Source organism: Onychostruthus taczanowskii, unplaced genomic scaffold, assembly GCF_017590055.1.
Source record: "Onychostruthus taczanowskii isolate IOZ18803 unplaced genomic scaffold, ASM1759005v1 scaffold18, whole genome shotgun sequence".
Taxonomy (NCBI): Eukaryota; Metazoa; Chordata; class Aves; order Passeriformes; family Passeridae; genus Onychostruthus; species Onychostruthus taczanowskii.
In genome coordinates this window covers 13,351,186-13,378,968 of record NW_024499017.1, presented here as the reverse complement: position 1 = coordinate 13,378,968, position 27,783 = coordinate 13,351,186, and the positions used below count along the sequence as shown (strand labels likewise).

General features: G+C 67.2%; 6 protein-coding genes across 10 annotated transcripts; 2 read left to right on the top strand and 4 right to left on the bottom strand.

Annotated features, from left to right (window-relative positions):
- Positions 1-3,725, top strand: COG8 (component of oligomeric golgi complex 8). Of its 3 annotated transcripts, XM_041400422.1 has the most exons (6): positions 1-340; positions 527-734; positions 862-1,674; positions 2,351-2,519; positions 2,642-2,840; positions 3,520-3,725. In XM_041400422.1, exons 1-6 carry the CDS (start codon positions 27-29, stop codon positions 3,647-3,649), a joined length of 1,833 nt encoding a protein of 610 aa, XP_041256356.1. In that variant the 5' UTR covers positions 1-26; the 3' UTR covers positions 3,650-3,725. The 3 variants fall into 3 exon arrangements, with proteins under 3 accessions (XP_041256356.1, XP_041256357.1, XP_041256355.1); XM_041400423.1 differs by lacking the exon at positions 2,642-2,840 and having other exon boundaries at positions 3,492-3,725; XM_041400421.1 differs by lacking the exon at positions 3,520-3,725 and having other exon boundaries at positions 2,642-2,917.
- Positions 3,726-4,206: 481 nt separating this feature from the next.
- VPS4A (vacuolar protein sorting 4 homolog A) lies at positions 4,207-7,960 on the bottom strand. Its single transcript, XM_041400425.1, has 11 exons — positions 7,868-7,960; positions 7,451-7,562; positions 7,233-7,380; positions 7,060-7,121; positions 6,691-6,810; positions 6,422-6,578; positions 5,599-5,747; positions 5,426-5,507; positions 5,130-5,349; positions 4,882-5,022; positions 4,207-4,591 (listed from the first exon to the last, which is right to left on the bottom strand). The coding sequence occupies exons 1-11, from the start codon at positions 7,886-7,888 to the stop codon at positions 4,490-4,492; spliced, it is 1,314 nt and encodes a 437-aa protein (XP_041256359.1). The 5' UTR covers positions 7,889-7,960; the 3' UTR covers positions 4,207-4,489.
- A 1,160-nt stretch (positions 7,961-9,120) lies between these two features.
- Positions 9,121-16,059, bottom strand: SNTB2 (syntrophin beta 2). Its single transcript, XM_041400945.1, has 7 exons — positions 15,608-16,059; positions 12,115-12,325; positions 11,507-11,717; positions 10,921-11,063; positions 10,599-10,795; positions 10,346-10,527; positions 9,121-10,170 (listed from the first exon to the last, which is right to left on the bottom strand). Exons 1-7 carry the CDS (start codon positions 16,035-16,037, stop codon positions 10,078-10,080), a joined length of 1,467 nt encoding a protein of 488 aa, XP_041256879.1. The 5' UTR covers positions 16,038-16,059; the 3' UTR covers positions 9,121-10,077.
- A 584-nt stretch (positions 16,060-16,643) lies between these two features.
- Positions 16,644-21,454, bottom strand: UTP4 (UTP4 small subunit processome component). Its single transcript, XM_041400639.1, has 16 exons — positions 21,211-21,454; positions 20,717-20,908; positions 20,546-20,630; positions 20,353-20,442; positions 20,040-20,248; positions 19,756-19,927; positions 19,584-19,675; positions 19,137-19,233; positions 18,906-18,970; positions 18,685-18,807; positions 18,412-18,571; positions 18,080-18,186; positions 17,759-17,854; positions 17,418-17,603; positions 17,232-17,342; positions 16,644-16,868 (listed from the first exon to the last, which is right to left on the bottom strand). The coding sequence occupies exons 1-16, from the start codon at positions 21,367-21,369 to the stop codon at positions 16,752-16,754; spliced, it is 2,061 nt and encodes a 686-aa protein (XP_041256573.1). The 5' UTR covers positions 21,370-21,454; the 3' UTR covers positions 16,644-16,751.
- A 41-nt stretch (positions 21,455-21,495) lies between these two features.
- On the top strand, positions 21,496-23,195 carry CHTF8 (chromosome transmission fidelity factor 8). Of its 2 annotated transcripts, none has more exons than XM_041400969.1 (4): positions 21,496-21,527; positions 22,032-22,072; positions 22,149-22,266; positions 22,335-23,195. In XM_041400969.1, the coding sequence occupies exons 2-4, from the start codon at positions 22,050-22,052 to the stop codon at positions 22,548-22,550; spliced, it is 357 nt and encodes a 118-aa protein (XP_041256903.1). In that variant the 5' UTR covers positions 21,496-21,527; positions 22,032-22,049; the 3' UTR covers positions 22,551-23,195. The 2 variants fall into 2 exon arrangements, with proteins under 2 accessions (XP_041256903.1, XP_041256904.1); XM_041400970.1 differs by having other exon boundaries at positions 22,380-22,550.
- Positions 23,196-24,114: 919 nt separating this feature from the next.
- Positions 24,115-26,447, bottom strand: HAS3 (hyaluronan synthase 3). Of its 2 annotated transcripts, none has more exons than XM_041400967.1 (3): positions 25,743-26,447; positions 25,122-25,223; positions 24,115-25,038 (listed from the first exon to the last, which is right to left on the bottom strand). In XM_041400967.1, exons 1-3 carry the CDS (start codon positions 26,382-26,384, stop codon positions 24,115-24,117), a joined length of 1,668 nt encoding a protein of 555 aa, XP_041256901.1. In that variant the 5' UTR covers positions 26,385-26,447. The 2 variants fall into 2 exon arrangements, with proteins under 2 accessions (XP_041256901.1, XP_041256902.1); XM_041400968.1 differs by having other exon boundaries at positions 24,118-24,997.
- Positions 26,448-27,783: the final 1,336 nt, after the last annotated feature.

Here is a 27,783-nt window from a genome sequence, read left to right as displayed (position 1 = left end):
GCGGGCCCGGAGGTGACGCGGCGGCGATGGCGGCGGCGGCGGAGGAGGCGCGGCTGCTGGCCTGGCTGCGCGGCCCGGCGGCGCCCGGCGGCCCGGAGCTCGCCGCTTATGTGTCGGAGCTGGCGGCGCTGGGGCTGGCGGAGCTGGGCCGGGAACCGGCGCGCTTGGCGGCGGAGCGGGCGCGGGTCGGCGCCGAGACGCGCCGCCTCGCCTTCGAGCACTACCGCGCCTTCATCCGCTCCGCCGAGTGCACCGGCCGCGCCGGCCGCGGCTTCGGCGGCATCGAGAGCCGCCTCGGCAGCCTGCTGGAGCGGCTGCCCGCGCTGCAGGACGCCTGCCGGTGCGGGACGGGCAGCGGGCGCGGGTGGAAACGGGGCAGGAAGGGCTGGGGATAGGCTGGGCTGCGGAGCCCGCTGAGGGTCGGGCCGGCTGGGACTGGGCAGGAGGCAGCGCTGGGAGCGGCCGGTGGGTGGGAGGGTCCCCGGATCCGGGAGCGCTCTCCTGCTGACGCCGCCCCGGCCCGCAGGACCTTCATGCGCGATGCCGAGGCCATCGCCTGCAGCCGGCGCATGAACAGCCTGACCCTGAACCGGCACACGGAGATCCTGGAGATCCTGGAGATCCCGCAGCTCATGGACACCTGCGTCCGTAACGGCTACTACGAGGAGGCGCTGGAGCTCACGGCCTACGTGCGCAGGCTGGAGAGGAAGCACAGCAGCATCCCCGTCATCCAGGTGAGCCCTGCGCCGTCTTTGCCCCGTGACCGAGCGAACCCCGTGTTGTCCCACCCTGCGGTCCGGGAGACCCCCGGGCCGACCCAACCCCGCGGCTGCGGCTGCCCGGAGGCTCTCTGCTCCGCAGGGCATCGTGGAGGAGGTGCGGCAGTCCGCGCAGCTGATGCTGAACCAGCTGATCCAGCAGCTGCGCACCAACATCCCCCTGCCCGCCTGCCTGCGCGTCATCGGCTTCCTGCGCCGCATGGACGTGCTCACCGAGGCCGAGCTGCGCGTCAAGTTCCTGCAGGCGCGGGACGCCTGGCTGCGCTCCACGCAGGCCTCCATCCCCGACCGCGACCCCTACGCGCACGTGGCCAAGACCATCGAGGCCTGCCGCGTGCACCTGTTCGACGTGGTCACCCAGTACCGCGCCATCTTCTCCGACGAGGAGCCGCTGGTGCCGGCCGAGGCGCCCGGCGAGGGGGCCATCTTCCACAGCTGGGTGCTGCAGAAGGTCTCCGAGTTCCTGCGGACGCTGCGGCGCGACCTGGAGCGCGGCGCGGGCGGCCGGCTGGACTCGCTGCTGGGGCAGTGCATGTACTTCGGGCTGTCCTTCAGCAGGGTGGGCGTGGATTTCCGCGGGCAGCTGGCCCCCCTCTTCCAGCGCGTGGCCGCTGACGCCTTCAGGAAGGCGGTGGAGGAGGCGGTGGAGAAATTCCGGGAGGAGATGAATTCCTACACGCTGATCTCGGCTCCGGCCGTGCTGGGGGGCGGTGCAGGAGTGCCGGTGCCCACAGCCCAGCCTGGGACGCTGCAGCCCCCCATGGTGCTGCTGGACTTCCCACCCCTCGCCTGCTTCCTCAACGGGCTGCTCGTTGCCTTCAATGACCTGCGGCTCTGCTGCCCCATCGCCCTGGCACAGGACGTCACCAACTGCCTGGACAGTGCCCTTGGTGAGGTGAGTCTGGGGGATGGAGCTGGGACTTCTTCTGGGAGATCATGAGCTGGGTGTGTTCTGAGTGGGTTGGGAAAGGCTCTGAGATCATCCAGTCCAGCCACTCCCCCTGCACTGCCAAAGTCCCCCCTAATCCATGTCCTCAAGTGCTACATCCACATAGCTGTTAAATCTCCTCGGGGATGGGGACTCCACCACTGCCCTCTGCCAGGGCTGGACAGCTCTTTCCCTGAAGAAATTTTCCTGATATCCAACTTAAACTTCGTGTGGCGCAACTTGAGGCTATTTCTTCTTGTCCTGTCCCTTGTTCTTTGGGAGCAGAGCCCAGCCCCACCCCGGCTGCCCCTCCTGTGGGGAGTAGTGGAGGGTGAGAAGTTCCCTCTCATGCCTCCATTTCTCCACGGTAAGCCCCCCCAGCTGCTCCTTGTGCTTCAGCTCCTTCTCCAGCTCCATTCCCTTCCCTGGACACACTCCAGCCCCACCGCGTGTATCTTGGAGTGTCCCAGAACTGACCCCGGGATTCCAGGTGTGGCATCATCAATGCCCAGCACAGGAAGATGGGCACTGCTCTGGGCCTGTGGCCTCACTGCTGCTGGTACAAGCCAAGTGCCATTGGCCTCCTTACCCGCCTGGCACGTGGCTGTCATCAGGTGACCCCTCTGCCTCTCTCTCTCCGCAGGTGACCAAAACCATCCTGGCCTTCCACCGTGCTGAGGAGGCAGCTTTCAGCGGGCGGGAGCAGGAGCTCTTTACCCAGTTTTGCACAGCCTTCCTGGAGGACCTGCTGCCCTACCTGAACCGCTGTCTGCAGGTGCTTTTCCCTCCAGCACAGATTGCACAGGCACTGGGTGAGTTCTCAGGTTTGGTTTTCGTTGCAGGGGCGGACACCCCTGGCACTGAGCGGGCCCTGTCCTGCCCCTCCGTGGGGTCTCGTTGCCGAGCCCCTGACCCCTCTCTCCCCATCCCCAAGGTGTCCCCCCCACGCAGCTGCAGCGTTTCGGCCACCTGGGCCGCATCGACGTGGCCGCTCTCAGGGAGCCGCTGGCTTTCCTCCTCCCGCCAGCACCGGGTGAGGAGGAGCCGTCCCCGGAGACCGCCCCGGACCCGGAGGGGGAACACGCGGCCGTGCCCACCGAGCCCCCGGAGAGCCCCTCCGGGGAGGCCGCGCTGCCGGGTGCCCCGGTGGCCACGGGCTAGGCGGGCTGCGGCGCGGCCCGCCCGTGTCACCGGCGGGAGCGGCCCGGACGCCGCCGCGGAGCAGCTGGGCGGCCCCGAGCTTCGGCGGCTGGCGGCGGCGCTGGCGGCCGGGCTGCGGGACCGGCCGTGCCTGGGGCTGAGCGCTCCGCAGCTCGGGGTGCCGCTGAGGGTCTTCGCCGCGGAGCTGCCGCCCGCCCGCTGTGCCCGGTACCCGCCGGCGCTGCGCCAAGCGCACCGCATCGAGCCCTTCCCGCTCCGCGTCCTCGTCAACCCCGCGATCCGCGTCCTCGACACCCGCCTCGTCACCGGCCCCGAGGGCTGCGCCAGCATCCACGGCTTCTCCGCCTACGTCCCGCGGCACTGGGCCGTCCATGTCTCCGGTACGGACCGACCCGCCCTGTCCCGGGTGGGACCCCGCACCTGCCCCTCCCTCACACGGGCCCCGCACTCTGACACGGGTCCCTTCATTCTCTGATGGGTTCCCTGTTCTCTCACAGATCCCACCACACGCAGGTCCCCCACTCTCACAGTCACCCTGTTCTCTCACAGCTCCTCCCACTCCCACATGGGTTCCCCTTTTTTCCCCTAATCACCCCCCCAACCCTGCACTACCCCGGGCGCAGGTGTGGACGAGCTGGGGGTGCCGGTGAGCTGGGAGGCGTCAGGCTGGGCCGCCCGGATCATCCAGCACGAGATGGACCACCTGGATGGGATCCTCTACATCGACCGCATGGACCCCCGCACCTTCACCAACGTGGGCTGGATGGAGCTGCTGGACTGAGCCTGGGGAAAGAACCAGCGCGGCTCTGGGGGCTCCCACTCAGCTTTATTGCAGCCAATACAGACCTGTGGCCTCAGCCTGGCTCCGGCCCTTCCTGCCCACGGGTGTGCACAGGGAGGCAGCCGGGCTCCTGCCCACACTGCCCTGGGCACTGGGAATTCCTTTGTGGGTCTAGGGACAACCTGCTGCCAAGGCTGTGCAGGGGAGGGGCAAAGGGGGGATCCTTCCCTCTGGGGCTCACGGTCACAGCGTGGGCAGCAGCTGGGCACAGCACAGGGGGCACCGGGGTGGGGGGCAGCGAGGCTGAGGGGAGCCCAGGGACTGCACAGCGGGGCATGGGGGGTGGGCAGGTGGGTGCCACCAGCTGGTGGCTGCTCCATCCAAGTATGGCCCCGTGTAGGCACAAATCCCTGTCTGGGATGGCTGGAGTGTGAGGAACCCCCACCCCCTTGGACAGGCAGAGGCCTTGGCTCTGGGTCATTGCATTTTGGGGGGTGGGGGGCCTGGGCTGAGCTCCCTGGTGCGGGCAGAGCCTTGGGGAGTGGCTGGGCACCAGCTGAAGCACTCAGATTGTTTTTATTTTCATATAAACAAGACAGAACCCAAAGCAGCATTAAGTTAAAAAATAAAAAAAGAGCAGGAAGAAGAGTGGAGTGCAGCCAGGGAGAGACCCGGCCGCCCAGGCCATGCTCAGACCCACCCCCCGTAGTGTGACCCCCGGGCCGTGTCCCCGCAGTGCAGTGGGGCAGGAGTGAGCGAACACGAGTCGGTTTGGCACGGCCGGGGAGGGGGCACAGCAGGGCCTGCAGCTGCCCCAGCCCCACCGCCCCCATGCCCCCCTCAACCTTCCTGTCCAAAGTCCTCCGTGAATTTCTTCACTTTGAGGAGATCCTCGGCATTGACGGTGGGGCGGGTGGTGGCCAGCGAGCGCAGCATGTCTGACTGCAACACAGGAGGGTGGGCACGTGGCTCAGACCAGGGCATGGGATAGGGACCCCCGTGGCAGTGAGGCACCTCTGCCCCATGGCAGCAGCACTGACCACGGGTGGGAGCTGCCTGGCAGACCCAAGGCCCTTTCCTGTCACCCAGGCCTCCTCTGGGAGGGACTCAGGACTGCAGGGGGATAGACTGGGGCTTTGTGTCCACCCCCAGGAGCCACAGCCCTGCCTGGCCCTCGGCCTGGAGGACCAACAGGGAAGTGGCCAGGCCAGAGCCACAGAGGGGACACTTACCATGCAGACAACGGGCTCCATCAGCTTGTCACTGGGCACCTCCATCCAGGTCATCTCGGTGGCCCCAGGGTCACCGGGCGAGCACGGCGTCAGGAGATCATCCACGATAGCACCGGGGGTGGTGCGGGAGGGGCCACGGACCTGCACAGAGCCAGTGGCGCGTGGCACAGAGCTCGGGGTGGGGGGACAGCAGCCGCAGTGCCCACCCCTCCCCAGGACCACCCTGGGCCGTGGCAGCCCCCGCTGACCTTCTTGAAGTGCGTGGCGGATTGCACCTTGCGCACGGGCTGCATCAGGGCATCCCGCACGATGATGCTGATGTCGGCCCCCGAGTAGCCGTCGGTCTTGCGGGCCAGCTCCTGGATGTTGGCGTCCGTCAGGGAGTGCGGGGTGTTCCCCAGGTGCAGCCGGAACATCTGCGCCCGCGCCGCCTCCTCGGGCAAGGGGATGTAGATCCTCTTCTCGAACCTGGGGGCACCAGGGGTGAGCCCCGATTCCAGCCCTGCTGGGGGGGCTGGCACAGGGGGCTGCACGTGGGGCTCACCTTCTCCTGATGGCCGAGTCCAGCACCCAGGGGATGTTGGTGGCACCCAGCACCAGGATCCCGTCGCTGCTGTTTCCCACACCTGCAGGCAGATGGCTCAGAACAATCTCCGGGGATTCTCTGAACGCCCGGGTTCTGCCTGCCTCCCATCCCTGGCACGGGCCCCCACCCACCCTGCATCTGCACCAGGAACTCGGTCTTGATGCGCCGGGCCGCCTCGCTCTCGTTCTCGTTGCGGGAGCCACACAGTGAGTCCACCTCATCGATGAAGATGATGGAGGGCTTGTGCTGCCTCGCCAGCTCAAACAAGTTCTTCACCAGCCTGGGAACAAAGCAGGGGAAGGGGTCCCCACTCAGAGACCCTCCTCGGCAGCACCACAGCAGCCCCACATTCCTCCCATTCCGAGAATCCCACGCTGGCACCAAGGGAAGTGTCACACCAGGGGCTGTGCAGCCCTTCAAGGGGCTGTGCTTTCCCCTGGGATCCTGCTGGGGATTAAAGTAAGTCTAATTATAGAGTATCAGAAATTAATAATGTAGAGTTAAGTTGAATTATGACTTGCTCACAGCTTGGCAGGGGTGGGCTCTCAAAGCTCGCTGTAAGTGACCTGTAAATGAATTCTGAGCATGGACAGATGGGAAACTTTTAGGTGAGAGCTGCAACTCTGGAGGGCCCCAAAGCTGCCCCAAGATGGAGCATGAGAGCAGTTAATTAAGACAAGGAGTCAGAATCCAGTTAAGTGTTGTTAGAAGTGTTAGAAGACCCCAGCTTAAAGTCACTGTTGGACTGAGAGGTCTGAAAAGACGAGGGGGCACAGGCTGTGAGGGAAAAGGCCCAGGCATTCCTTTGCTCAGACTCCCTCTCTGAAGGTACCAGCTCCCCATTCTTTAACAGCCCCATTATTGGGGTTCCCTGATGCTGGTGGGCCCTGCCCCAGCCTGGCTGGCCGGAGCACCAGGAGCCAGGCTGTGGCCATGTCCCCACTGCCAACTTACTTCTCACTCTCCCCCAGCCACTTCGACGTCAGGTCAGAGGATGACACAGAGAAGAAGGTGGAGTTGTTGGCCTCGGTGGCCACGGCCTTGGCCAGGTAGGACTTGCCAGTGCCAGGCGGCCCAAAGAGAAGGATCCCGCGCCAGGGCGTGCGCTTCCCTGCGGCAGAGACCGGGGTCAGGCCTGCCCATCCCTGCGCCCAGATCCGTGCTGGGATCACCCACAGAGGGCTCACCTCCTGCACAGCCCCTTCCCACCACCCTGGCCTCACCTGTGAACAGGTGGGGGAATTTGATGGGCAGGATCACAGCCTCCTTCAGGGCTTCCTTGGCTCCCTCCAGCCCGGCCACGTCGCTCCACCGCACGTTGGGCTTCTCCATCATGATGGCACCTGTCAGGGTGTGACTCTGCTGACACGGCCCCACAGGGATGGGCACAGAGAGTGAGCCAGAGTCCCTTGCCGCAGCCCCAGTCCTGCCTCCCCTGAGCACAGCAGCTGTTTGGGGTGAGCAGTCCACAGGAATGCACCCTGGGCCCCAGTCCCACAGCCCGTCCCCCTCCCCACAGCCACCCCTCAACAGGGCCGTCAGTGAATCCCTCCTCAGCCCCAGAGGGTCGAGCCCATCACAGCCTCTCTCACCCATCAGCTGCTCCTGCAACTTCTTCTTCTCAGGGTTCTCGCCCTCGCTGTCACTGTCACTCCTGGGGACAGGAGATAGGGTTCAGGAGCGGGACTGGCACTGGTGTGGCAAGCGGGGTGCTGCCAGCTCCGTGGCCAGACAGGGGATGCCTCGCCCCCCGTCCCCCACGCACCCCTTGTTGTCATTCTGTGCTTCTCTGACAGGCCTCTTGCCGTGCCTGTCCTTGCCCCGCAGGTACTCCTTCAGCTTCTCGGCGCGGTCCAGGTACTGCACGCACTTGGCTCGGATGCTCTCCTTGGCCTTGTCGCTGTGAGCCTCATCTGCAGGGAGCCGCAGCGTCACCCGGAGCCCCCGAGCGCCGGAGCCCCCGCGCCCCCCGGCCGCTCTCACATTTGATGGCGTGCAGGAAGTACTCCACGGCGTGCTGGTACAGCCGCAGCGCCTCCTCGTAGTTCTTGGCCCTGTCCTCCTCGGTGGCTTTGGTGACCAGGTCGATGGCTTTCTGCGGGGGGAGCTCCGTGAGCACCGGGCCCGCCGGAGCCCCTCCCCGCCGACAGGGGCCGGGCCCGGCCCGCACCGCGGCCCTTCCGCCGCGCCCACCTCCCTCCCGACCAGCACCGGGGCTCGGCAGGGCCGGGCGACCTCAGCGCGGCCGCGCACCGGGGCCGGGTGAGGCCTCTCCCCGGCCGGCACGGCGCCGGGGCCCGGTGAGGCCTGTCCGCAGGGCCGAGCGGAAGCCCGCGGGAAGGCGGCGCGGTGTCGGAGCGGCCGGAGCCCCATCTCCGTGCCGGTGCCCGAGGTCGGTACCTGCAGGGTGGACGTTGTCATCGCATCGCCCGGTGCGGCCGCTCCGGCGGCCCCGGGACGGCGGCGGCGGCGGCGGCGGCGGGCCGACGCCGCACCCGCGCCGAGGAGCGCCCAGCCCGCGGCGAGCCCCGCCCACCGATGGGCGTGGCTTGGTGAAGACTCGCCCATCATCCGTTTATGTCTCCGTGTGGGCGTGGTCTCTAGTGGGCACGCCCGTAATGAGACTGCGTGAATTTGTGGGCGTGGTTTTGCATAGCCCCGCCCCGGGGGAGCGAAGTGCGCGCGAATTCCCCAAAAACACGTGAATGCAAATTGTGTGTGTGTGTGTGTGTGTGTGTGTGTTTACATGTGTTTACGTGGGTTTGTGTTCATGACTCTTCGTGTGTTTGTGTGTACAGTGTCTGAGTGTTTACATGTTCACGTGTTCATGAGTCTTGTTCATGACTCGTGTTCATGAGTCTTCACACGTGTCTGTGTGTGCGTTTGTGCATGTGTTTGTGTGTCTGTGTGAGTATTTACATGTCCATATGTGTCTATGGGGATGTTTGTGTGTCTGTGTTTGTGTCTGTGTGTGTATTTACACGTTCATGTGTGTCTGTGTGTGTGCATTTACACCTTCACGTGTGTCTGTGGGTATGTTTTGTGTCTGTGTGTATTTACATGTTCACATGTGTCTGTGTGTGTATTTACACCTTCACGTGTGTCTGTGGGTATGTTTTGTGTCTGTGTTTGTGTCTGTGTGTGTATTTACACGTTCACGTGTGTCTGTGTGTGCATTTACACGTTCACATGTGTCTGTGTATTTACACATTCATGTGTGTCTGTGTGTGTGTATTTACACGTTCACGTGTGTCTGTGTGTGTGCATTTACACCTTCACGTGTGTCTGTGGGTATGTTTTGTGTCTGTGCATGTTCACGTGTGTCTGTGTGTGCGTGCCCAGGTGCACACCCCCATGTGCACGGTATTTGCACACACGCTGTGCACACGTGTCCGCTATTTCCCTGAGCACACACACCGCCACACACCTGCAGCACCTGTCCCCCTGCTGTAAAAGTTGCCCCAGCCCCCTCAGGAATGGCCACAGAGACCCCACCCCAGCTCCCCAGGGATCCCCCCACTCCTTCCAGGGACCCCCATCCCCTCCACCATCCCCAGAGACCCCACCCCAGCTCCCCAGGGATCCCCCCACTCCTTCCAGGGACCCTCATTCCTCCCCCCATCCCCACACCAGACTCAAATGAGACCCGGAGCCCCTGGAAAAGGCAATCTGATATAAATAGCGATTTACAAAGAATACAAAAATAGAAGGAAGGGGGGGCAGCACCCCGAGCCAGCACCCACAGGACCCCACACCTCCCCAGAAGCAGAGAACCGTGCAGGGGTTTGGCTGGGGGGTCTGGGGTCCTGGCAGGACGGGGGGGCCCTGCATCCCACTGTGGCCCTACCTGGGCCCCCCAGCCCCAGGGTGTGGGAGCTGCCCCAAGGGAGGGAAAGTACAAAAAGCGAAAAGTGCATCGATCTACGTGTCCTGGCCCCGCTGGAGGGGCAGGGGCAGGGGAGGGACAGCCCCGGAGGGGGAGGGTCCCTGCAGCCCCGGCCCAGGGCAGAGACACGGCGTTTGTTCAGCCTTTGGGAGATCTGGGGGGTCACTGCTGAGGGCAGAGGGGCATGGGGGGCAGGCCAAGCCCCAGGGAGCAGGACCCTGGGCCAAGAGCACCCCCTGTGCACCCCTGAGTGCCCCCTGTAAGACAAATGTGTCCCCCCACCCTGAGCAGGGCGTGGAGACCCTGTCATGCAGCAATGGGGGGGTCCCACGGCCCTGTCCCATGTGGGGACAAAGTGACCTCTTTGGGGGAAGCCCCAAGGCAGGGGGACACCGGTTCCCCTGGAGGTGAGTTGGGGGCACCGGGGGTCCCCCAGGAGGGGGGGCCGGGCTGGCCCCGCTCCAAGGCACAGGCGGTGAGATCAGCGATGGCTTCAGCCCCGGGGGATTAAAGCTGGTGTGTGTACCCCGAGCCCCGGGCACTGGGGGCCGGCAGCGCTGGCGTGGGGCAGGAGGGGCTCACCCCCCGCAGCCGTCCTGCCGCGTTCCCGGCGGGATCAGGGCAGCGATCCCAGTCCCAGCAAGGCACCGATGGGGCAGGAGAGGTCGGGGGGCCCTCTGTGACCCCCCAGCTGGTTGGTGACAGGGCGAGGGGGCTGGGGCACCTATGCCAGCAGCCCCATGCGGGTGACTTTGGCCGAGAGGAAGGTGTGCAGGACGAAGACGATGGGCTTGGGGCAGGAGTGCAGGTCCAGCGCCTGGGGGGAGACGGAGAGCGCTGTCAGCCGCCCCCACATCCCGCTGGGGATTGCGGGGCTGGGGGCTCCCGTCAGCCAAGCCCAGCGAGGGATGGGGGAAAGCAGGAGGAAGCAGGGGGTCGCCTGGAGGAAGACCCCCCAAACCAGGGGGTGAGCCCGGCTGGCCCCTCCTCACCAGCTCCCCCTCAGGGCCCCCGAAATCCAGGTAGAGGGTCCTGATGCCGTCGTCCGCGGACATCTTCAGCCGCTCGTAGGGGTAGCGGAAGAGCACGCTGGAGCCCGGCTCGTCCCGGGAGATGGTGAACCCGCCCTCGTAGTGGATGGAGAGCTGCACCTCCTGCCCGCCCAGCGTGCAGCCTGCGGGCACAGCTCTGTCAGCCCCGCAGGCCCGGCGGGGGCACGGGGCGGCCCAGCCCCGCGGCACTCACCCACGGTCACCTCCTTGACCAGCTCGGCGGCGGCGTGGCAGCCCTGCACCAGGACGCGCGTCCACGCCGACAGGTCCCGGTGGGTCTCCACGCGGAACACGTGCATCTCCACGCCCTGGCGGGAGCCCGTCCGCGTGGCGAACGTCAGCTCCGAGCCCAGCGCGGGCGAGCGGCGCCCGGAGCCGGAGTGCACCAGCCTGGAGGGGGAGCGGATGGCCGGGGCTCAGCGTGCCATGGCACCGCGTCACCCCGGCGGCGTCCTGGCGCTTCGTCCCTGCTCTGAGGCGCAGGCACGGCCCGAGGGGGCCCAGCCCCGGCTCACCTGGTGGCCACCAGCGGGTAGCTGTGGCAGGGCGAGGCCCAGGCGTCCCTGGTCCAGGGCATCCCATCATACAGCAGCAGGTCCTTCTCTGTCACTGCCATGAGCACCGGCCGCCACTGCTGCCGCCCACCGTCCAGGCGTGCCTGCCGGGCACCAGGGCACCGTGAGGGGTGCCAGGGCCTGCCACAGCCCGGGCACCCAACCCCTGAGCCCGCGGTCAGATGGACTCCAAGCCAGTGGCTCCTCACTGCCAGGCAGCGTCCCCAGCCCTGCCATCCTGGGGAACCAAGCTGGGAGCAGCCCCCAGGGGTCCTGCCCACCACACTGCCAGGGCTGGCTGCAGCTCTCAGGCAGTGAATTCATGGAATAGGGAGGGTGTGATGAGGGGTTCCACCTGGAAAATCCCAGTGGGAGAAGGGGCTGAGGGTACAGGAAACGCTGCCATCACCAGGGCACAGCTGAATGGAAGAGCAGCAGAGCCAGAGCCCAGGCTGTGCTCTCTGGCTGCATCCCAGTGGCATCCTTGTCACACTCCCGTGGCACTGCTGTCCCTGGGAGCACCCCGGCACACCCCATCAGTGCGTACCTGCTCTGCCAGCCAGGCGATGTGCTTCACCTCCCGGCCGCCGGCCGCGGGGCTGCCCGAGCCCAGCGTGGCGTTGAGCTCGGCCAGGACCTGGGGCAGCAGCGCGGTGATGTTGGCGTGCAGGGCACTGAACCAGGCGTGGGCCGTGGCCGTGTCCCGGCACCGCAGCACCAGCGTGTTCCGGCTGTCCGGCGAGTGCAGCTCGATCAGCCTGCGGGGGGACGGGGACACGGCCCAGGGTGGGACATCAGCGCTCAGTCAGCCCCTGCCTGGGCCCAGCACAGCAAACTGGCTGCACTGGCTGGGGGCTTCTGCTGTGCATTTCCACCTGCCAGGGCTTTCAGCCCTCATTTTAAGGCAGAGGGGCTGCCAGGGGTCTGGGAGGGAATATGGCACAGCCCTGGCCCCGGCCAAACTCTCTGCAGTGTCCTTCCACAGCTCCGTGGGGGAAGCAGGGGGTCATGGCCTCAGCGAGGGGCAGCCCCCAGCTGTGCCCAGCGTGTCCACAGGGTGCAGGGTCCCTCACACTGGCACTGGTGGGCAGACCCAGTCCTGTCCTGGGGGTCTTTAGGGAGCAGAATCTCCCCACCAGCAGTCCCTGCCCTCACCTGTTCTCCAGGTCGGGCATGCTGAGGTTCCGGGCGGCGAAGCACATCTTGAGGGGGATCACCTTGCGGTCACGGGGGCCCTGGTGCTGGGGGGACCCCGAGTCCTCGCTGCCACTCAGGCTGGGGGACTGCGGGGCCGCCCCCTCCCACGGCAGGTCTGACACCAGCGACGGCTTCTTGATGTAGGGGGTCACCTCCCGCATGAACTTCACTGTGGGGAGTGGGGCACAGTCAGGGCTGGGGAGGGTCCTGCACCCCAACACCACAGCCCTGGGCCCCAGGGTTGATCCCACAGGGCGACGTGACCCCCACACACCAAGGCTTGGAGGGTCCTGGGGGCTCCCACCCTGTCCGGGTCAGGGACGTCCCGAGTGAAGGACGGGGCTGGCAGCTCATCCCGCTGCCGGCGCGGGTGTAGGAAAGGGAAGGCGCCACAGGACAATGGCGCTGGGCGGGAGGTCAGGCTGCAGCCCATCCTGGTCCCATCCTGCCTGCCGCTCTCGGAGCAGCCAGGACCGTGCCCGCCAAGTTTCCAGCACTGCCGCTCACGCCCCGACGGCAGCCGGCCTCCGCTCCGCAGGGCGAGGAGGAGGAGGGTGTGCAGCCAAGACATCCCGGCTCCACGCGCCTCTCCAGGCCGGGAAGGAAGGAAGGAGGCACCAGCTCCAGCTCCTGCTCCTCCCGGACTGTCCCACCCCAGCACCGCCCCGCTGACAGCAGCCCTGGACCCCCGCCCGGACACGGCTCTCGGCCGGCCCGCGCCAAGCCCCGGCAGCCACGGCCAAGGGAGGGACGCGCCGGGGACACAGATGGGGCAGCGAGAGGGAAAACCAAACCAAAACAGCAAATGGGCTGTACTGCACTGGGAAGCCAGTGGTGAAAGGATCCTGGAGCCGGCACAATGCCACAGCCAGGCCCTCTGGAGGGGGAGCGACACTGGTGGTGGGGCCCAGGCTGTGCTGCGGGGCCGATCCTTCACTGCGGGGCTGCCGAGGGAACGGGGAGCGAGGATGGGACAGTAGGGATGGGGAGTGGGCAGGAAACACCAGCCCCCTGCCCTCCCAGCGGCTCTGCTGAGCCACGAGGTGCTTGCCCTTGCTGTGGGCAGCACACGAGTTAATATTAGCTGCCGCCGCGCTGATCCCGGGATTACCGCCGTCCCCGCTCCCCTAATCCCGCTGCCGGGCCGGGCCGGGCCGGGAGCGCCGCGGGCAGCAGCACGGCCGGCAGCTCCCGCTGCGGGGCCGCTCGGCAGATGTTTGCCAGATGTGGGCAGCTGCCTCCAGCACTGGGAGGGAGCTCGGCACGTGGGGGCTCCAGCTCAGAGCGCTGCGACCCTGCGCTGCAGGCACTGACCCCGATGGAGGCAGGAGGGTGAGAGGCCACGCTGGGCAGGCAGCAGCGCTGTGCCAGGGCGCTGTGCCAGGGCACTGCCAGAGGAGTGCGGGTGCCCCGTGGTGGATGCCCAGGACTGTGTCTGCCCACGGTGGGGGCAGCAGAACTGGCTCCCAGTTTTCAGCGGGACGCATCCATGGTGCGGGCAGGACACGGAGCACCGTGTGCCAGCTGGCACGTGGCTGGCACAGGAGTGGGGGCAGCTGCAACCACCCCTTCTGCTTCTGGCGAGGCGGTGACCAGCAGAGCTGCAGCAGCACGGCCGCTGCTGCCCTGGCAGAGGCACCGGCACCCCGGCACAGGCGCGGCCGCCCCACCCACGCGCTCACCGCAGAGGAAGCCCAGCTGTCGCTGCGCCCCTCGCCTGTCCCGCCGCAGGAAGGCGGCTGCTGCACGGCACTGCCGGCTCGCGCCGGGCTCACGGGGCCAAGCCCCTGCACCCAGCACGGAACGCCACCGGCTTTCCCCAGGCTTGTGCCCTGGCAGTGCCCACGGCCCGCACCGTGCCCACAGCTCCCCGCGGGGCGGAAGGGCTCCCTTCCCCCAGGGCAGCAGCCGGGGCCCCTGGGTGCCCGGGGAGGCGCTTGGCATGGGCCCTGCGGCCAAACCCAGCCCCAGGATGGGCGACACCAGCCCCACGGAGATGCCGCTGCGGGGCTGATGGTTTCCCCTCCACCACTGGCACGGAGCCCGGGAGAAGCTCTGGCACCTGCCGGGGTGGTCACAGCTCCAGGGTTGTGAGGAGGGACGGAGCTGGATGGCACGGGTGGCACGGCCACACCCTGGCAGCACTTGACCACTGGATTGTCCCACCACAGCCACCAGACCAGTCGTGCCCAGCACAGTGAGAGGGAATGGAAAGGGAAAGGGAAAGGAAAGGAAAGGAAAGGAAAGGAAAGAAGAGGCGTCTGCCGCAGCGCCCGTGCCCGTGGCGGAAGCGAGGGACAACCACAGCACGGGGCTGAGCTCCTGCGGGACAGGATCAAACGGCGGGCAGCAGCAGGAAGGACGTGCTGAACCGGGCGCGGGTCCCCGGGGCCCCTCGCTGTGTCCGACAGCCGCCCCGAGCACAGCACCGAGCCTGGCCCCGCTGCTCCGCCTCGGCCCCCGGGGCACCCCAGCCGTGCCCAAGCACCCCGAGCAGGCGTGCTCTCACCGGGGAGCCCAGCCGTGTGCCCTCATGCCACTGCGGCGTGCCAGGGGTGTGTGGCAAAGCAGCAGCACCGTCCCTGCACCCTGTGCCCAACGGGCACCGTGCCCACGGAGCAGCCTCACGCAGCGGAGGACAGACGGACGTGCCAGGACGCCAGGACAGCGTGTGTGGCACCACGGCACGGTGTGATAGCCCGCCCTGACCCACGGCACAGGGGCTCGTGGCCTCGCGGTGCCCGTGGCACCAGCCCCGTGCCGTGCTGCCGGGCTGGGCAGGTCCTGCCCGAGCTTGTCGGGCTGCCGGGAACAGGTCGGGCAGGAGCCGGTGGCTCCGTCGGGCCAGTCCCGGGCCAGCTGTGCCGCGGGCACGGGGCCCACGGGGACACCGAGCCTGCCGGGAGGCTGAGCCCGCAGGGACGGGGCAGACCCTGCACCCACGCCCGGGGGCACAGCCCTCCCTGGGGACAATCCGCCAGCTTGGGGATTGTCACCAAGGATAGGGGACAACCTGTTCAGGGGGACGCCACAGCCACGGGAACAACAAGTCATCCTGGGGGATCCCGAGTGTGTCCCCGGGGACCCCAAGTTCATCCTGGAGGAACACAATCAGTGGAGATAGCCTGTCCTTGTCCCCAGCTGTGAGGGGTCCCCATCCTGCCCCAGAGGGAACAGCCCGACCCGGGGGGACACCCCAGTCCCTGTCCCCGTGCCTGGGGCCCTCCGCGGCTTTGGGGATTTGGGGGGACACACAAACGCGCCAGGACTGGTGGGGGAGTGGCGTCCCACACCCGGAAAAGGGACCCAAAGGGGGCCCGGGAGTCCGGTGACAGCGGCAGGGAGGTGTGGTGGGAGCCGGTAACGGCGGGGGAGCACCAGGGCGGGGGACAGGAGAGCACCAGGGGCCCGTACCGGGGACCGGGGGGAGAGGAAGGGCTTGAGGCGTTACCTTCAAGGATGACCTCCCTCCCGGCTCTCTTCAGCGCCTGCACAGCTTGATCGTGGGTGGCATCGCGGAGATCGACGCCGTTAACAGCGAGGATGGCGTCGCCTAAGCGGAGCGCTCCGCTCCTTTCCGCCGCCAATCCCGGGAAGATCCGTGAGATCAGCACCGGCATCCGATTCTCCCGACCTCCCTTAATGCTGATCCCGAGCCCTCCCGCCTCCGCTTTCACCACCCGCACCCTCCTCACGCCACCGGGTGCCGCCGCCTCCGCGTTGCCGTTCACCACGCCGTTCACCACCGACGGATCGCCGGTTCCCGGTTCCGCCGTTAAGCTCAGCGTTTCCCCGGTCAGTTCCGCCGACACGCGGACCCAGCGCTCCCGCAGGAGCAGCTCCAGCAGCCCCGTTTTACAAGCCCGGGTCCACACGGCCATGCCGCCGCCGCCGCCGCCGCCGGTCACCGGGGAAGGGGCGGGGCCTGGCGGAGAGGGCGCGGCTTGCGGCCACGCCCCCGCCCGCATGGCGCGCTGCGGTAGGCTCGGGGGCACGGGAGGACGGGGTGGGGCCGCCCCGCCCCCACCTCCGCTGCCACCAATCAGGGAGGTGGCGGCTAAGCCGCCGCTGCTGTGATTGGTCGCGCTGGAGGGCGGGGCGTAGGGAGCCACGCCCCCGCTCGCCATGTCTGGCGCTGAGATTTATTTGGCGCGCTGCGATTTATTTCACGAGCTACGCTTTAAATCTCCCGGCTTCTCCGGGGATCCCCGAGTTCTCCCCATCCATCCTCGGGGAATGACGCTTCCCTGCTCCACGCAACACCCCCAGACCCCTGTCCTTAGGGAATGAGGCTGCCCGGCCCTAGGCAGCACCCACGGACCCACAGGAGAGAGAAGCCAACGTGGGATTAGACACTGAGCGAAAAGGGATGGAATTTGGGGTATCAGCTTGTCCCCACGCCCCGGGGAGCAGAACTGGAAGGATATGAAAATCATGATGACATGATGGTGGTGTGACAACAGGGATGAGCCCTGAGCCTGGGCATGTACAGAACAGTGAGGTTTTATTCCTACAGCACCTTAAGAAAACTCTTACAGTGCCCCAGGAAGGCAGCACAGACACAGTTCCCGAGGTTGGAGTGGCTTCTTCTGCTCTCAGGTGCCAAATTTCTTCTGTTGGACAGGCAGAGGCAGCTGGGTTTTGAAGTCCATGATGGGTCGTTCCACCACAACCAGGCAGTTCTTGTCCAGGAGATCCATGAAGAGCAGTGGCTGCAAGGCCAGAGATGGGAATCAGGGAATCAGGGCATGGTTTGGGGTGGAAGGCACATTAAAGTGATCTCGTTCCACCCCATGCCATGGGAAGGGACACCTTCCCCTAGCCCAGGCTGCTCCAAGCCCCATCCAGCCTGGCCTTGGGCACTGCCAGGGATCCAGGGGCAGCCACAGCTGCTCTGGGCACCTGTGCCAGGGCCTCAGCACCCTCACAGGGAACAATTCCATCATATTATCCCATCTAACCCTGCCCTCTGGCAGTGGGAAGCCATTCCCAGTGTCCTGGCCATACCCTTGATCCAAGTCCCTCTCCAGAGCCCGAGCACCTCCCTGGCCCCTCTCCCCAACACCATCAGCCACCTGGAACTTCTTGCAGATCTTGAAGGCGTGGAGCTGCCTCTTCCTGGCGGTCTCTGGCAGCTGTTTCAGGGTGCTCTGGTTCATCAGGAGGGCGCTGTCGTCGGGCAGGGGCTGCGGGAGCGGGCACAGCGCGGGTCAGGCTCCCGCAGGAGCCCCCCGGGCACCCCCAGCCCTCCAGTGGCTCACCAGGGACTTGTCGAGCACGCAGAGCAGGTAGGTGTCGTGGAGCAGGATGTGAGAGGGGTTCTTGGGGTTGAAGGTGATGTGGGTGATGGGCGAGTCCCGCTCCAGCCAGGCGCGGTGCAGCCCCCGGCTCTGCACGGCGCGGCTCCAGCTCGTGTACTGCTTCTCGGGGATGCTGAACTCCAGCAGCTGCGGGGCAGGGCGCCAGGGGCACGCTCAGGGGAGTCCCCTCCTGCCAGCAGCTCCAGGCAGCGCCCCGAGCCCAGCCACACTGCCATGAGGGCACAGAGACAGGCACAGGGAACGGAGCAGGGCCAGGAGAGCTCGACCAGGACAGCTCCTACCTGCTGGTCCGAGTAGGCAATGACGAGGTTGTTGGTGCTGGGGTGGATGGCGAGGGCTGATACGGCGCAATTGTAGGTGGGCACCACGCAGTGATGCTGCAGGAGGGGACAGTGCACTGATGGGACCCGCCAGGGCCACTGCTGACAGCTTTCCCACACACCCACCCCTGGCCAGAACCTCCAGGAGTGCCCCTGACCCCCTCTCCCACACACCCACCCCAGCCCTGCTCCAGGGATGCAGTGATGGCTCCCAGGGGGGCCGTGCCTGCTGAGTCCCCCATCCCATGTCCCCTGAGGCTGGGGGGTCACTGCCAGGCCCACCTTGAAGCATTTCAGGTTGTAGATGTGGATGGCCCAGTCGCCGCTGACGGCTGCCAGCCAGTGCCCGTCCGCGCTGGGCGCCAGCAGGTAAACGGCCTCGGAGCAGCCTGCAGACAGCTGGGGCTCAGAGGGGTGCTGGGAGCCCCAAACCCCAGAGACACCCAGCCCCACGTCCCCCCTGACTGTCCAGTCAAGGCCATGAGAGCACAAATACCCCCAGGAGAGACCCTCACACCCCTCAGGGCAGCAAAGGGGGACAGCCCCTTCTGCACCCACAGGGCGGGGGGATGCAGAGCCCAGAACCCCCAGCCCAGCTGCCCCCCAGCCCACACCTGAGGGCGGCCGCAGCGTGTGCAGGTGTTTGCAGCCCCCCGGCTCCAGCAGCTGGAAGACGTGGACAGATCCTCGAGCGGAGGCCACAAAGAGGCAGTCGGAGTCGGCGGAGAACTGCAGCTGGTAGGCTGGAGGCAGCACCTTGGGCACTTTGGGGACCTGGGAGCGGGGAGAACGCGGCCCTGGCAGCCACCCCACTGCCACCCACAGTCCCCAGCAGTGACAGCGGCCACGCCAGCCCCCAGGACCCCGCGGCCCCCCAGCCCCCTGACCTTCCTGAGGCTGACGCCGTCCCCGTCGCAGCACACGCGGTACAGCTGGAAGCGGGAGGCCGTGGAGTAGCCCACCCAGGTGCCGCAGGGCGAGACGCAGCTGCAGTAGATGTGCTCCGGGCCCTGGGAACGCCACGGGACTGAGGGGGGCCCGAGGAACCCCCAGAGCCCAGCACGCACCCCTCGGCTGCCCAGGGGCACCCCAGCCCGCTCAGCCCTACCTTGCTCTTGAGCTGCACGAGGTGCTCGGGCATCCGGCACAAGGGAAGGACCTCGCCGTCCTTTCCTGGGAAAGGAACCACACAGACCACCAGTGAGAGTGGGAAAACCACACGGAGCAGCTGGGGATCCTGGGGGAGTGCCCAGACCCCTCCCTGAGGCTCAGGACAGCTCAATCCCAAATTCCTGCTGGCAGCCCGGGCTCTGCCAGGAGAGCTGCGCCTGTGACTCACCGGTCTCCTCAGTGGAGCCAAGTCTCCAGAGCTCCAGGTACTGGGAGAACTGGAAGAGGAGCAGCCGGGCTTTCCTGGCGCAGGAGACGAGGCGTCGCTGCGTGGAAAAACAGGCAGGATGTCACGGACCCACAGCCTGGCACAACGGGCTGGGGCACAGCCGGAATGCCCTGGGGTGCTGGTGACTCCGCAGCGGGGGAGAGCAGGGAAATCAGGTCCGTGGGATGGGAGCCTGGAGATGGAGACCCAGCAGGACCAGCAAGACCAGCCTGACAACTTGCACTGCTCCTTGGCAGAGCCTCCAGATGTACCAGGAAAGCAGACACAACAGGGCAGAGGAGGGAGCCAAGGACAGGGGAGGAACCCTGGCACGGCAATGAGGGCGCCTGGAAGGGCAGGGATATCCAGCCCTGCCAGCTCCAAGACCCCAGAGCATGCACCACTCACGTGGGGGAAGGTGAATTTTCGGAGCACCGCGTCGTAGCTCTTCTTCTGCATCTTCTCCATCAGCGGGCGGATCACCAGCTGGGCGTCCAGGCCTGGAAGGCAAGCACAGATCAGCCAAGCCGGTACTGGGAGGGGAGATCCAGCCCAGTCCCGGTGCCAGCGGCAGCCCTACCCCCGGAGATGAGGGCGGTGGGGCTGTGTGCCACGGCCCGCACGTCGTGGCTGTGGAACTGGAAGGGCTTTGTCCGCACCCAGCGCTTCTCCAGCCCGCCCAGCCTCACTGGCAGCAGCTGCAGCTGGTAGGTGGCCCCGGTGGAGGTGCCCACGATTATGCTGTCCTCCTTCTGCAGAGGAAAACAGGACAAGGCTGTGGGAGCAGACCGGGAACAACAGGAGGGCACTGAGCGCAGCAGCCCCGCTCCCTGTCAGCCGGGGGGACCCGGGGGTGTCACCCACCTCTGACACGGCCAGCGAGAGCACGGCCGAGGTGCTGACGGCGTGGGACTCTGCCAGCGCGCCCTGCTCCCAGTCCCAGAACTGCACCCTGCCAAAGGAGTCGGCGCTGACCACGGTGCCGCTGGAGAGGAGGGCGACGGCCCACACCACGCACTCGCGCTTGGCCTTCTCCACGTGGTGGTTCACCATGATCCTCTGCACCGTCTGGCCTGCAGCGGGACAAGGTTGGGGGTGGCCGGGGGTTCCCCTGGGGGCCAGTGGGTGCTGGTGGTCCCGGGGGATGGGATAAGGCTGCTCCCGGGACAGGAGGTACCTGAAGTGACGTCGATGACACGGAAGAAGTCGATGGAGCCGGCCACGATGTGAGTGTCCGAGGGGTGCCAGGACAGGCACAGGACACGGCCTGGGGAGGAGGGAAGCTCCGTGTCAGAGCCCGTGGGCTCGCAGCCCCCCGGTAACTGGGACACCCAGAGGGATGGAGGGATGGAGCTGCAGCCAGCACGGGCCTTTCCGCCTGTCCAGGTTCCGCTCAAACTGGATCCCTCCGGGAACCACTTGGAAGATCTTGACGGAGCCGTCCTCGCAGCCGATCTGCGGGGGCTGGGATCAGCGGGGGCACGGCGGGACCCTCTCCCCGCCCCACCGCCGGCCCCGGCCCCGCTCCCGGCGGGACTCACCGCCAGCTGGGTGCCGGTGCCGTTGGCCACCATGCTCCAGATGGGTCCCCCGCCGCCATCGACGCCGCGGGCCGCGCTCAGCCCGGACAGGTCGAACTCGGTGATGTCCCCGCCGAGCCCGGCCCCGAAGAGCCGGTCCCCGGCCGCCCAGCACAGCGACTCCACCGACCGCGCCTCGTGCCCGGGGATCACCTGCGGGGGACGGGGTCACACCGCGGCACCGGTACCACCGGTACGGACCGGCAGCGCCGGATAGCGCCCGGTACCGCCCCGGTGCGGCCCGACACAGCCCCGGTACGGATCCGCACGGCCAAGTAAAGCCTGGTCTCGGCTGGACACGGCCCGCCCCGGCCCGGTACAGGCTCGGTGCCGATCGGAAGGACCAAGCAAGCCCCGTACGGGCTCGGTACGTGCCCGGTACAAGCTCGATAAAGCCCGGTGCGGCTCAGTACAGGCCCGGTACATCCCGGTACATCCCGTGCCGGCGCCCTCACCTTCTCCTGGAAGTAGTTGGCGGCCAAGTTGTACACCTCGACGGCGCCGTCGGTGCGGGCCAGGGCCAGGCGGGCGCCGCGGGGCTGGCAGGCGAGGCAGCGCACGCCCGCGGGCACCAGCCCGAAGAACCGCACCCGGTGCACCTGGAACTCGCCCATCGCGCTCCGCCGGCCGCGGCGCCGCTCCCGCTCCGCTCCCGCTCCCGCTCCGCCCCACGTGCGCGCGGCGCGCCGGAACCGGAGCTGCCCCGGGGGCCGCGCGGAACCGGAAGCGGAAGCGGCGGCGCGGCGGGAGATTCGTGCGGGGCCGGCGGCGGGTGCGGAGCGGGGCCGGGGCGGCGGGGCCGGGGCGCGGCGCGGGGCGAGCCCGCGGTGCAGCGGGAGGGGTCCGGCCCCGAGAGACCCCGCCGGGCTGCCCCGGGCCGTCCCCGCGGCACCGGCGCCGCTGGAGGGCACCAGCGCCCCGCGGGAGGGACCCGGGTCTGGGCTGTCCGGGGGAGGCTGGGGGTCTGGGCCTGGGGCGGTGTCTGGGCACGGGGGTCTCTGGGGCCCGGGAGGGGACGGGCCTGGGGGTGCTGGGGGTCTAGGGGCTGGATCTGGGGGGCAGCAGGGCCTGGGGATCTGTGGGGACCGGGGGGCTGAAGGGCCTGGTGACATTCTGTGTGCCTGGGGGATGGATCTCAGGATCTGTGGGCCCAGAACGGGGTCTGTGCGTGGGGGGCTCTGTGGGGCACGGGGGCAGAAGCTCATCCTGGGGTCCCCAGAGGGGAAGGGCCAGGGGCTCCTGCTCCCCTGCCCCTGACCTGACCGTGTCTCCGCAGCCCCTGGCAGGGCCCGGCATGGTGCAGATCGTCATCTCCAGGTGAGCCCCGTGGGTCCCGTCCCCGCTGCCCCTGTGCCTGCCGGGGCCCGGGTGACCCTCCCCATCTCTCCCCCAGCGGTGGCACGGGGGCCCTGGCACAGTGGGTGCTGCTGGAGCTGCAGGGCGAGGTGGAGCCCCGGCAGAGCGGGGAGCTGGCCGGGAGCCTGCTGGGAGACCTGCACTACACCTGTGAGGTGAGACGGGACAGCGCCGGCACCTGCCGGGGACAGTCCAGCCCAGCCTCACCCTCCGCTCTCCCCAGGGCGTCCCCGTGCTCATCGTGGGCCACCACATCCTCTACGGGAAGGTGGTGCAGCTGGAGAAGCCGTTTGCTGTGCTGGTGAAGCAGGGAGGAGCCTCCCAGCCCAGCCCCCTGGGGCCCCACGGCCACTACACCGTTACTGCCCTCATCAAAACCAAGCTGCTCTTCAAAACCCGCCCCAAGCCCATCATCACCCACGTGCCCAAGAAGGTCTGAGGGGAAGGATGTGGGCTCTGAACTGTGATCTGCTGCTGGAAGGAGCAGCAGGGACTTGGGGAGATCCAGGACCTCATTCCTCTCCTGCACAGGGGACTCTGGCACTGCTGCGTCCTGTGTCTGGGCACCCAGAGCCCTTCCTGGGTCACTTGTCCCCCCCAAAATGACTCTTTTCAGAGCTCAACCAAGCTCTTGGCCACAGACCCTATAGATCACTGCAGGGGACATGGCTCCTGGTAGGTAGGGACTTCTGTGAGCCTGGGCAGGGGTGTCCCACCCAGGGGCTGCCCATGGTGTCCAGCAGGTCCCAGGGATCCACTGTGGTCCCAGGGATCCATGGAGGTGCCATTGTGGAGATGTCTCCTTCTACCCCCTCCCTGCAGCTGTAGGACACCAGTGCCACGCAGGGATTCAGGACCAGCCTCCCTCGAGTTGGGCAGGGGGTTCAGGGACCCTCCCCAAAACACAGCATGTGTCCTCACTTCAAGTCTTTATTTCCACAACTCCGTCAAGATATAAAAACCAGCCTTTTCCACCCGAAATATGGAAAAAAATTCCCCTGGCAGGTTCAAAAATAAATAGATTTACAAACCATCTGCGACAATACCAAAGAGCTACAAAAGTCTTCTAAAAAACCTTGTATTAAATTAAACAAAAACCAGCTAAAAGCTCCATCGTAGAAAGGGATTTTTTTTCCCAAGTCCTGAAAAAAGGACCCACAGGTGAATTCCCTGGGGAGGGGAAAGTTGGGAAGCACCTTGCCTAAATCCCCATCTTCCCACTGCTGGGAAGGTAGCGGGGTGGGAGTGATGGGGCCAGAGCATGACATGGCCCCAGAGGGTCTCCAGCAACGCTCCGGCCGGCACACAGCCCTCCAGTTTTCCCAGTTTCTCCATGCCAGGATCCCCCCCTTGGCTCTTTGGCAAAGCTGAAGGAACCTGCTGCCCTCCTGGAGCAGCCAGACCCCCCGGCAGGCCTGGGGGGCTGCCCCTGGGTACGTGCCCGCACGCAGCCGTGGGGCAGAGGCAGCACCAGCCGGCAGTGCTGGCACCGTGCTGGCAGAGGCTGTGTGTCCTGGGGGTGGGAAGGGCTGCAGCACCACGGAGGTGGGACTGGAATCCCTGTAAAAAGCACCGAAGGGTGGAAGGTTCTGGAGTGGGGTGTGGGGAGCGCGGCCAGCAGCGCTCCACACCAGGATGCTCCATAGGGCACAGCTGGGATGTAGCTGGCAGCACCTGGCTGGGTGATGGGCAGCCCTGGCTCGGCTTCTCTGTGGCCAGCTTGGGATGGAAAAATGAAAATATAGGAAAAGTTTGCATCTTAATATAAAGAAAGAAAGCAAGATTTCAAGATCTGATGAGAAATGCCAAGGGCTGGGAGCGCTCAGCGCTGCCCAGCAGCTCCGGGATTGGGAAAAAGGGGTCTGGGGGTGTTCACTCCAGCACGTGGGATCACCCCAGCACCTGGTGGTTCCTGGACGGGGAAGAGGGGACGGCGGTGGTTACCCTGACACGTCAGATCACCGTGGCACCTGGGACAGCCCTGGCACGGGACCACCCCGCGGTCAGACCTCAGTGAAGACCAGCCCACACTGCTCCTGCCTCTTGCCGCAGCGGCGGGCGACGATGGCCAGGTAGAGGGTGAGCAGGGCCACCCAGTAGCAGGCATAGAGGATGGCACCTGAGACGAGGAAGGCCACCTCGGTCTCGCTGAAGAGGTCCTGGCTGTAGGCGGTGTAGGCCAGCCCGCCCAGCAGCACCGCCACCCACACCGACACCGGCAGCAGCCCCACGAAGTTCACCACAATGGTGCGGCGCCCTGAGGTGCCCCAGCCCGACTTGTTGATGGTGGCAATGGCGAAGATTTTGGCGGGCAGCAGGCTGGACATGTAGAGGAGGGCGTAGAGGGACATGAAGATCATCTCGGCACTGCCGCGCAGGAAGCAGGCGTAGGTGGCCTTGATGACACCCACCAGCTGCACCGTCAGCAGGAACAGGAGGATGTTCCAGACGCGGCCGCGGTAGAAGAGCTGGATGACGGTGGCGATGAGGAAGAAGGGGAAGAAGCCGGTGACCACCGACTCGTAGGTCATCCAGAGGTGATGCTTGTGGAACCAGAGCGCGTTGTAGAGCCACTCGCGGAAGTAGGACTTGCTCCAGCGGGTCTGCTGGTTGAGCCAGCGCAGGTACCGCGTGGGCGTCTCCGTCAGGCACTTGGAGCGAGCCGTGTACTTGGTCCGGTAGCCCAGGCTGAGCACGCGGTTGGTGAGGTGCCGGTCGTCCCCGAAGCTGCACTTGCTGCCCAGGAAGGTCTGGTGGTACCAGTCCTCGAGGAACTGCTGCAGCAGCGCGTTGCGGTACATGCCCAGGGGGCCGCTGATGCACTGCACGCACCCGAAGTACGACTGGCACGCGCGCTCCACGTTGAAGGCCATCCAGTACCGCACGCTGCTCAGGAAGGAGAGCCACGAGTCGTACTTGTTCAGGATCTGGGGAGGGGATTGGATGTGAGCCCCGGCAGTGCTGCAGCCCCCTGGGGCCCCCAGCCCTGCCCTCCCTCGTGCCAGGGTACCTGGACATCGCCGCCGACGCCACCGACGTGGGGGTCGGCCTCCAGGATGCGGAGCATCTCGGCGGTGCAGGCGGGGTCCAGCACCGTGTCTGAGTCACACACCTGGGGGCAGAGGGAATGTCGAGCCCCGCTCCCGCCGCCCACGCGCGCCCGGCAGACAGCCCAGCCCACAGCCAGGCAAGCCTGAGCCACGGACGGCGAGACCGGGCAGAGCCCCGGAGACCGGCAGGCGATGGAGGGGAGCGGAGCACCCGGTGGTACTGGGGCACTGCTGCCCAGGACACCCATCTCTGGCTGCTGGCACCGAGGGAGGACCTGTCCCAGTCACCACATGTGGGGACCTTGCACCCCGTGCCACACTGTCCCACGGGATGACACCACAGCAGGCCGTGTGCTGAGGAGGTGAGGGGACACCCATGGGCAGCAGTGTGGGCAGCAGTCAACACCTCAGCCACCCCAGTGCCAGCGGCCCCCAGCCCTGGTGGCTCTTGGCCAGTTCAGGGGCCAGATCCAGTGACAGGCACCCAGGTGCTACTGGGAATTCCTGGGGCTGCTCCCTTTCCACCCACAGCCCCTCTGGCCAGGATCTCACTGCCCACATCCCCCAGCCCATGCACGCACCTGGATATAGTCCACGGAGTCTCCGAGCGCCCGGAAGGCCGTGTACATCACCTCCCGCTTCCCGCCCCACTTCTGGAGGATGCAGGAGTAGGTGTTGCTGCGGACCAGTGCCTGAACACGGGCCAGCCCTTCCCGCAGCCCGGCCTCCGTCTCCCCCTCGCCCCACGCGTGGAAGTTGCTCCTCCAGACGTAGCTGCCGGAGTGCTCGGAGCCCATCACGTCGCGGAAGATGTCCAGCATGTAGGTGTCGTCGGGGCCATTCCCGTCCACCACCATCACCACTTTGAGGTCGGGGAAGGCGATGCGCTTGACGGAGCGCAGGCACTTGGTCAGGTAGTCGGGATCCTCCTGGAAGGCGGCGATGCAGAGGGCCACCGAGCGCCCCGGCCGCACCGGCTGCCCCTCGCCCCGCATGCGCCGGTGCTCCAGGAAGGCGAAGAGGCTCTGGATGAAGAGGTGCAGCCCCAGGATGGCCCCGTAGAGCCCGAAGGAGAGGTAGTGCTTCTCCGTGTGGATGAACTGGTACCCTGTGACGTAGGCGGCCAGGATTCCCCCCAGCACCGCCACGGCGAAGAGGCTGGTCCCCACGACACGCAGGGCCGTGGAGAGGCTCCCTGGCATCTGGGGGACACGGGGCACCATCAGGGCAGGGATGCATTCTCCCCGTCAGGTCACCCAGAATGCAGAAGCGGGGTGGCCCTGCTCCTCCGCTGCCCCACGGCCACCCTGTCCCTCGCTGGTCACTGGTTTGGGAGTGACACCTTCCCAGCGCCTCCACGGGGCCAGAGGAGGTGCGGGGGTCCCACACACCCCGCTCTGTGCGGTGCCAGGTGAGGTGCGGGGGTCCCAAGTACCCCACCGAGTACAGTGCCAGCACCCCCCATCCACCCAAGCAGGAGCACGGCTGCTCGCAGGCGGTGGCTGGGCTGGAGGACAGGGAAGGGCACGGCGATGTCAGGGACCGGGCTGTCCCCGGGGAAATCGCGGCCGCCCAGAGCCCTCCTCCTTCCCGAGCGCGTGCGGTGGGACCCCCGGCTGCGGGGATGGCAGCGGCCAGACCCGCACCCCGCTGCGGGATGGGACGAGCAGCGCGGGCAGGACGGGACTGCGGAGGCGCCCCGGGACGCGGGCAGGGGGTGCGGGCAGGTCGGGGGTGCAGGAGCACGTGCGGGGTGCGGGCAGGGCGCGGAGCCGGCCCCAGGGACCCCCGGCGGCACCTCCCGGGCAGCCCCCTCCGGCTTACCCCCGGTCCCGCAGCCCCCGGCGCTCCCGGCTCCTCCCGGTCCCGCAGCCCCCGGCGCTCCCGGCTGCCCGTTACCCCCGGCCCCGCAGCCTCCTGTGCTGCCGGTCTCACAGCACCGCGGGGGGCACCGCGAGCCGGCACCAGCGGGCCGGGAGGGAGAAGGAGGGACCGGGACTCACCGTGGAGGTGCCGGTGGTGGTACCGCCGCTCCCCACCCGCCGCCGCCGCTGTGCGCCCGGCCCGGCCCGTGCGGCCCCTTTATACCGCGGCGGGGCCGGCACCGCCCGCAGCCCGCGGGGGCCCCGCCCGGCACCGGCACCGGCACCGGCACCGCCGGCACCGCCCCCGGCACCAGCACCGGCACCGGCTCCAGCTCCGCCCGCAAGCCCCGGGAACCCGCCCCGCACCGGCAGTACCTGGCACCGGCCCCAGCCCCGCACTGCGGGAGTGATGACCGGCACCGGCAGCGCCGGCGGCACCGGCATCAGCAGCACCAGTGCAGCACCGGCACTGGCACCATCACAGGCATCACGGCACAGCTGCTACACCGGCGGCACCGGCAGCGGCTCCGGTGCTGCACCGGAACCGGCATGACCATCACCCGGCACCGGCATCAGGCGCGGGCAGGGCTCGGAGCCAGCTCCAGGGACCCCCGGCAGGCGCTCGGGGTGGAGGAGGCACTGGGAAGGTGTCACCCTGTCACCCCCAAACCAGTGACAGGCGAGGGACAGGGAGTGGCCACTCCATCTCCCCCCGCCCCGCTCTGGGGACCCCTCTCATGACACCCACGTGTCACCT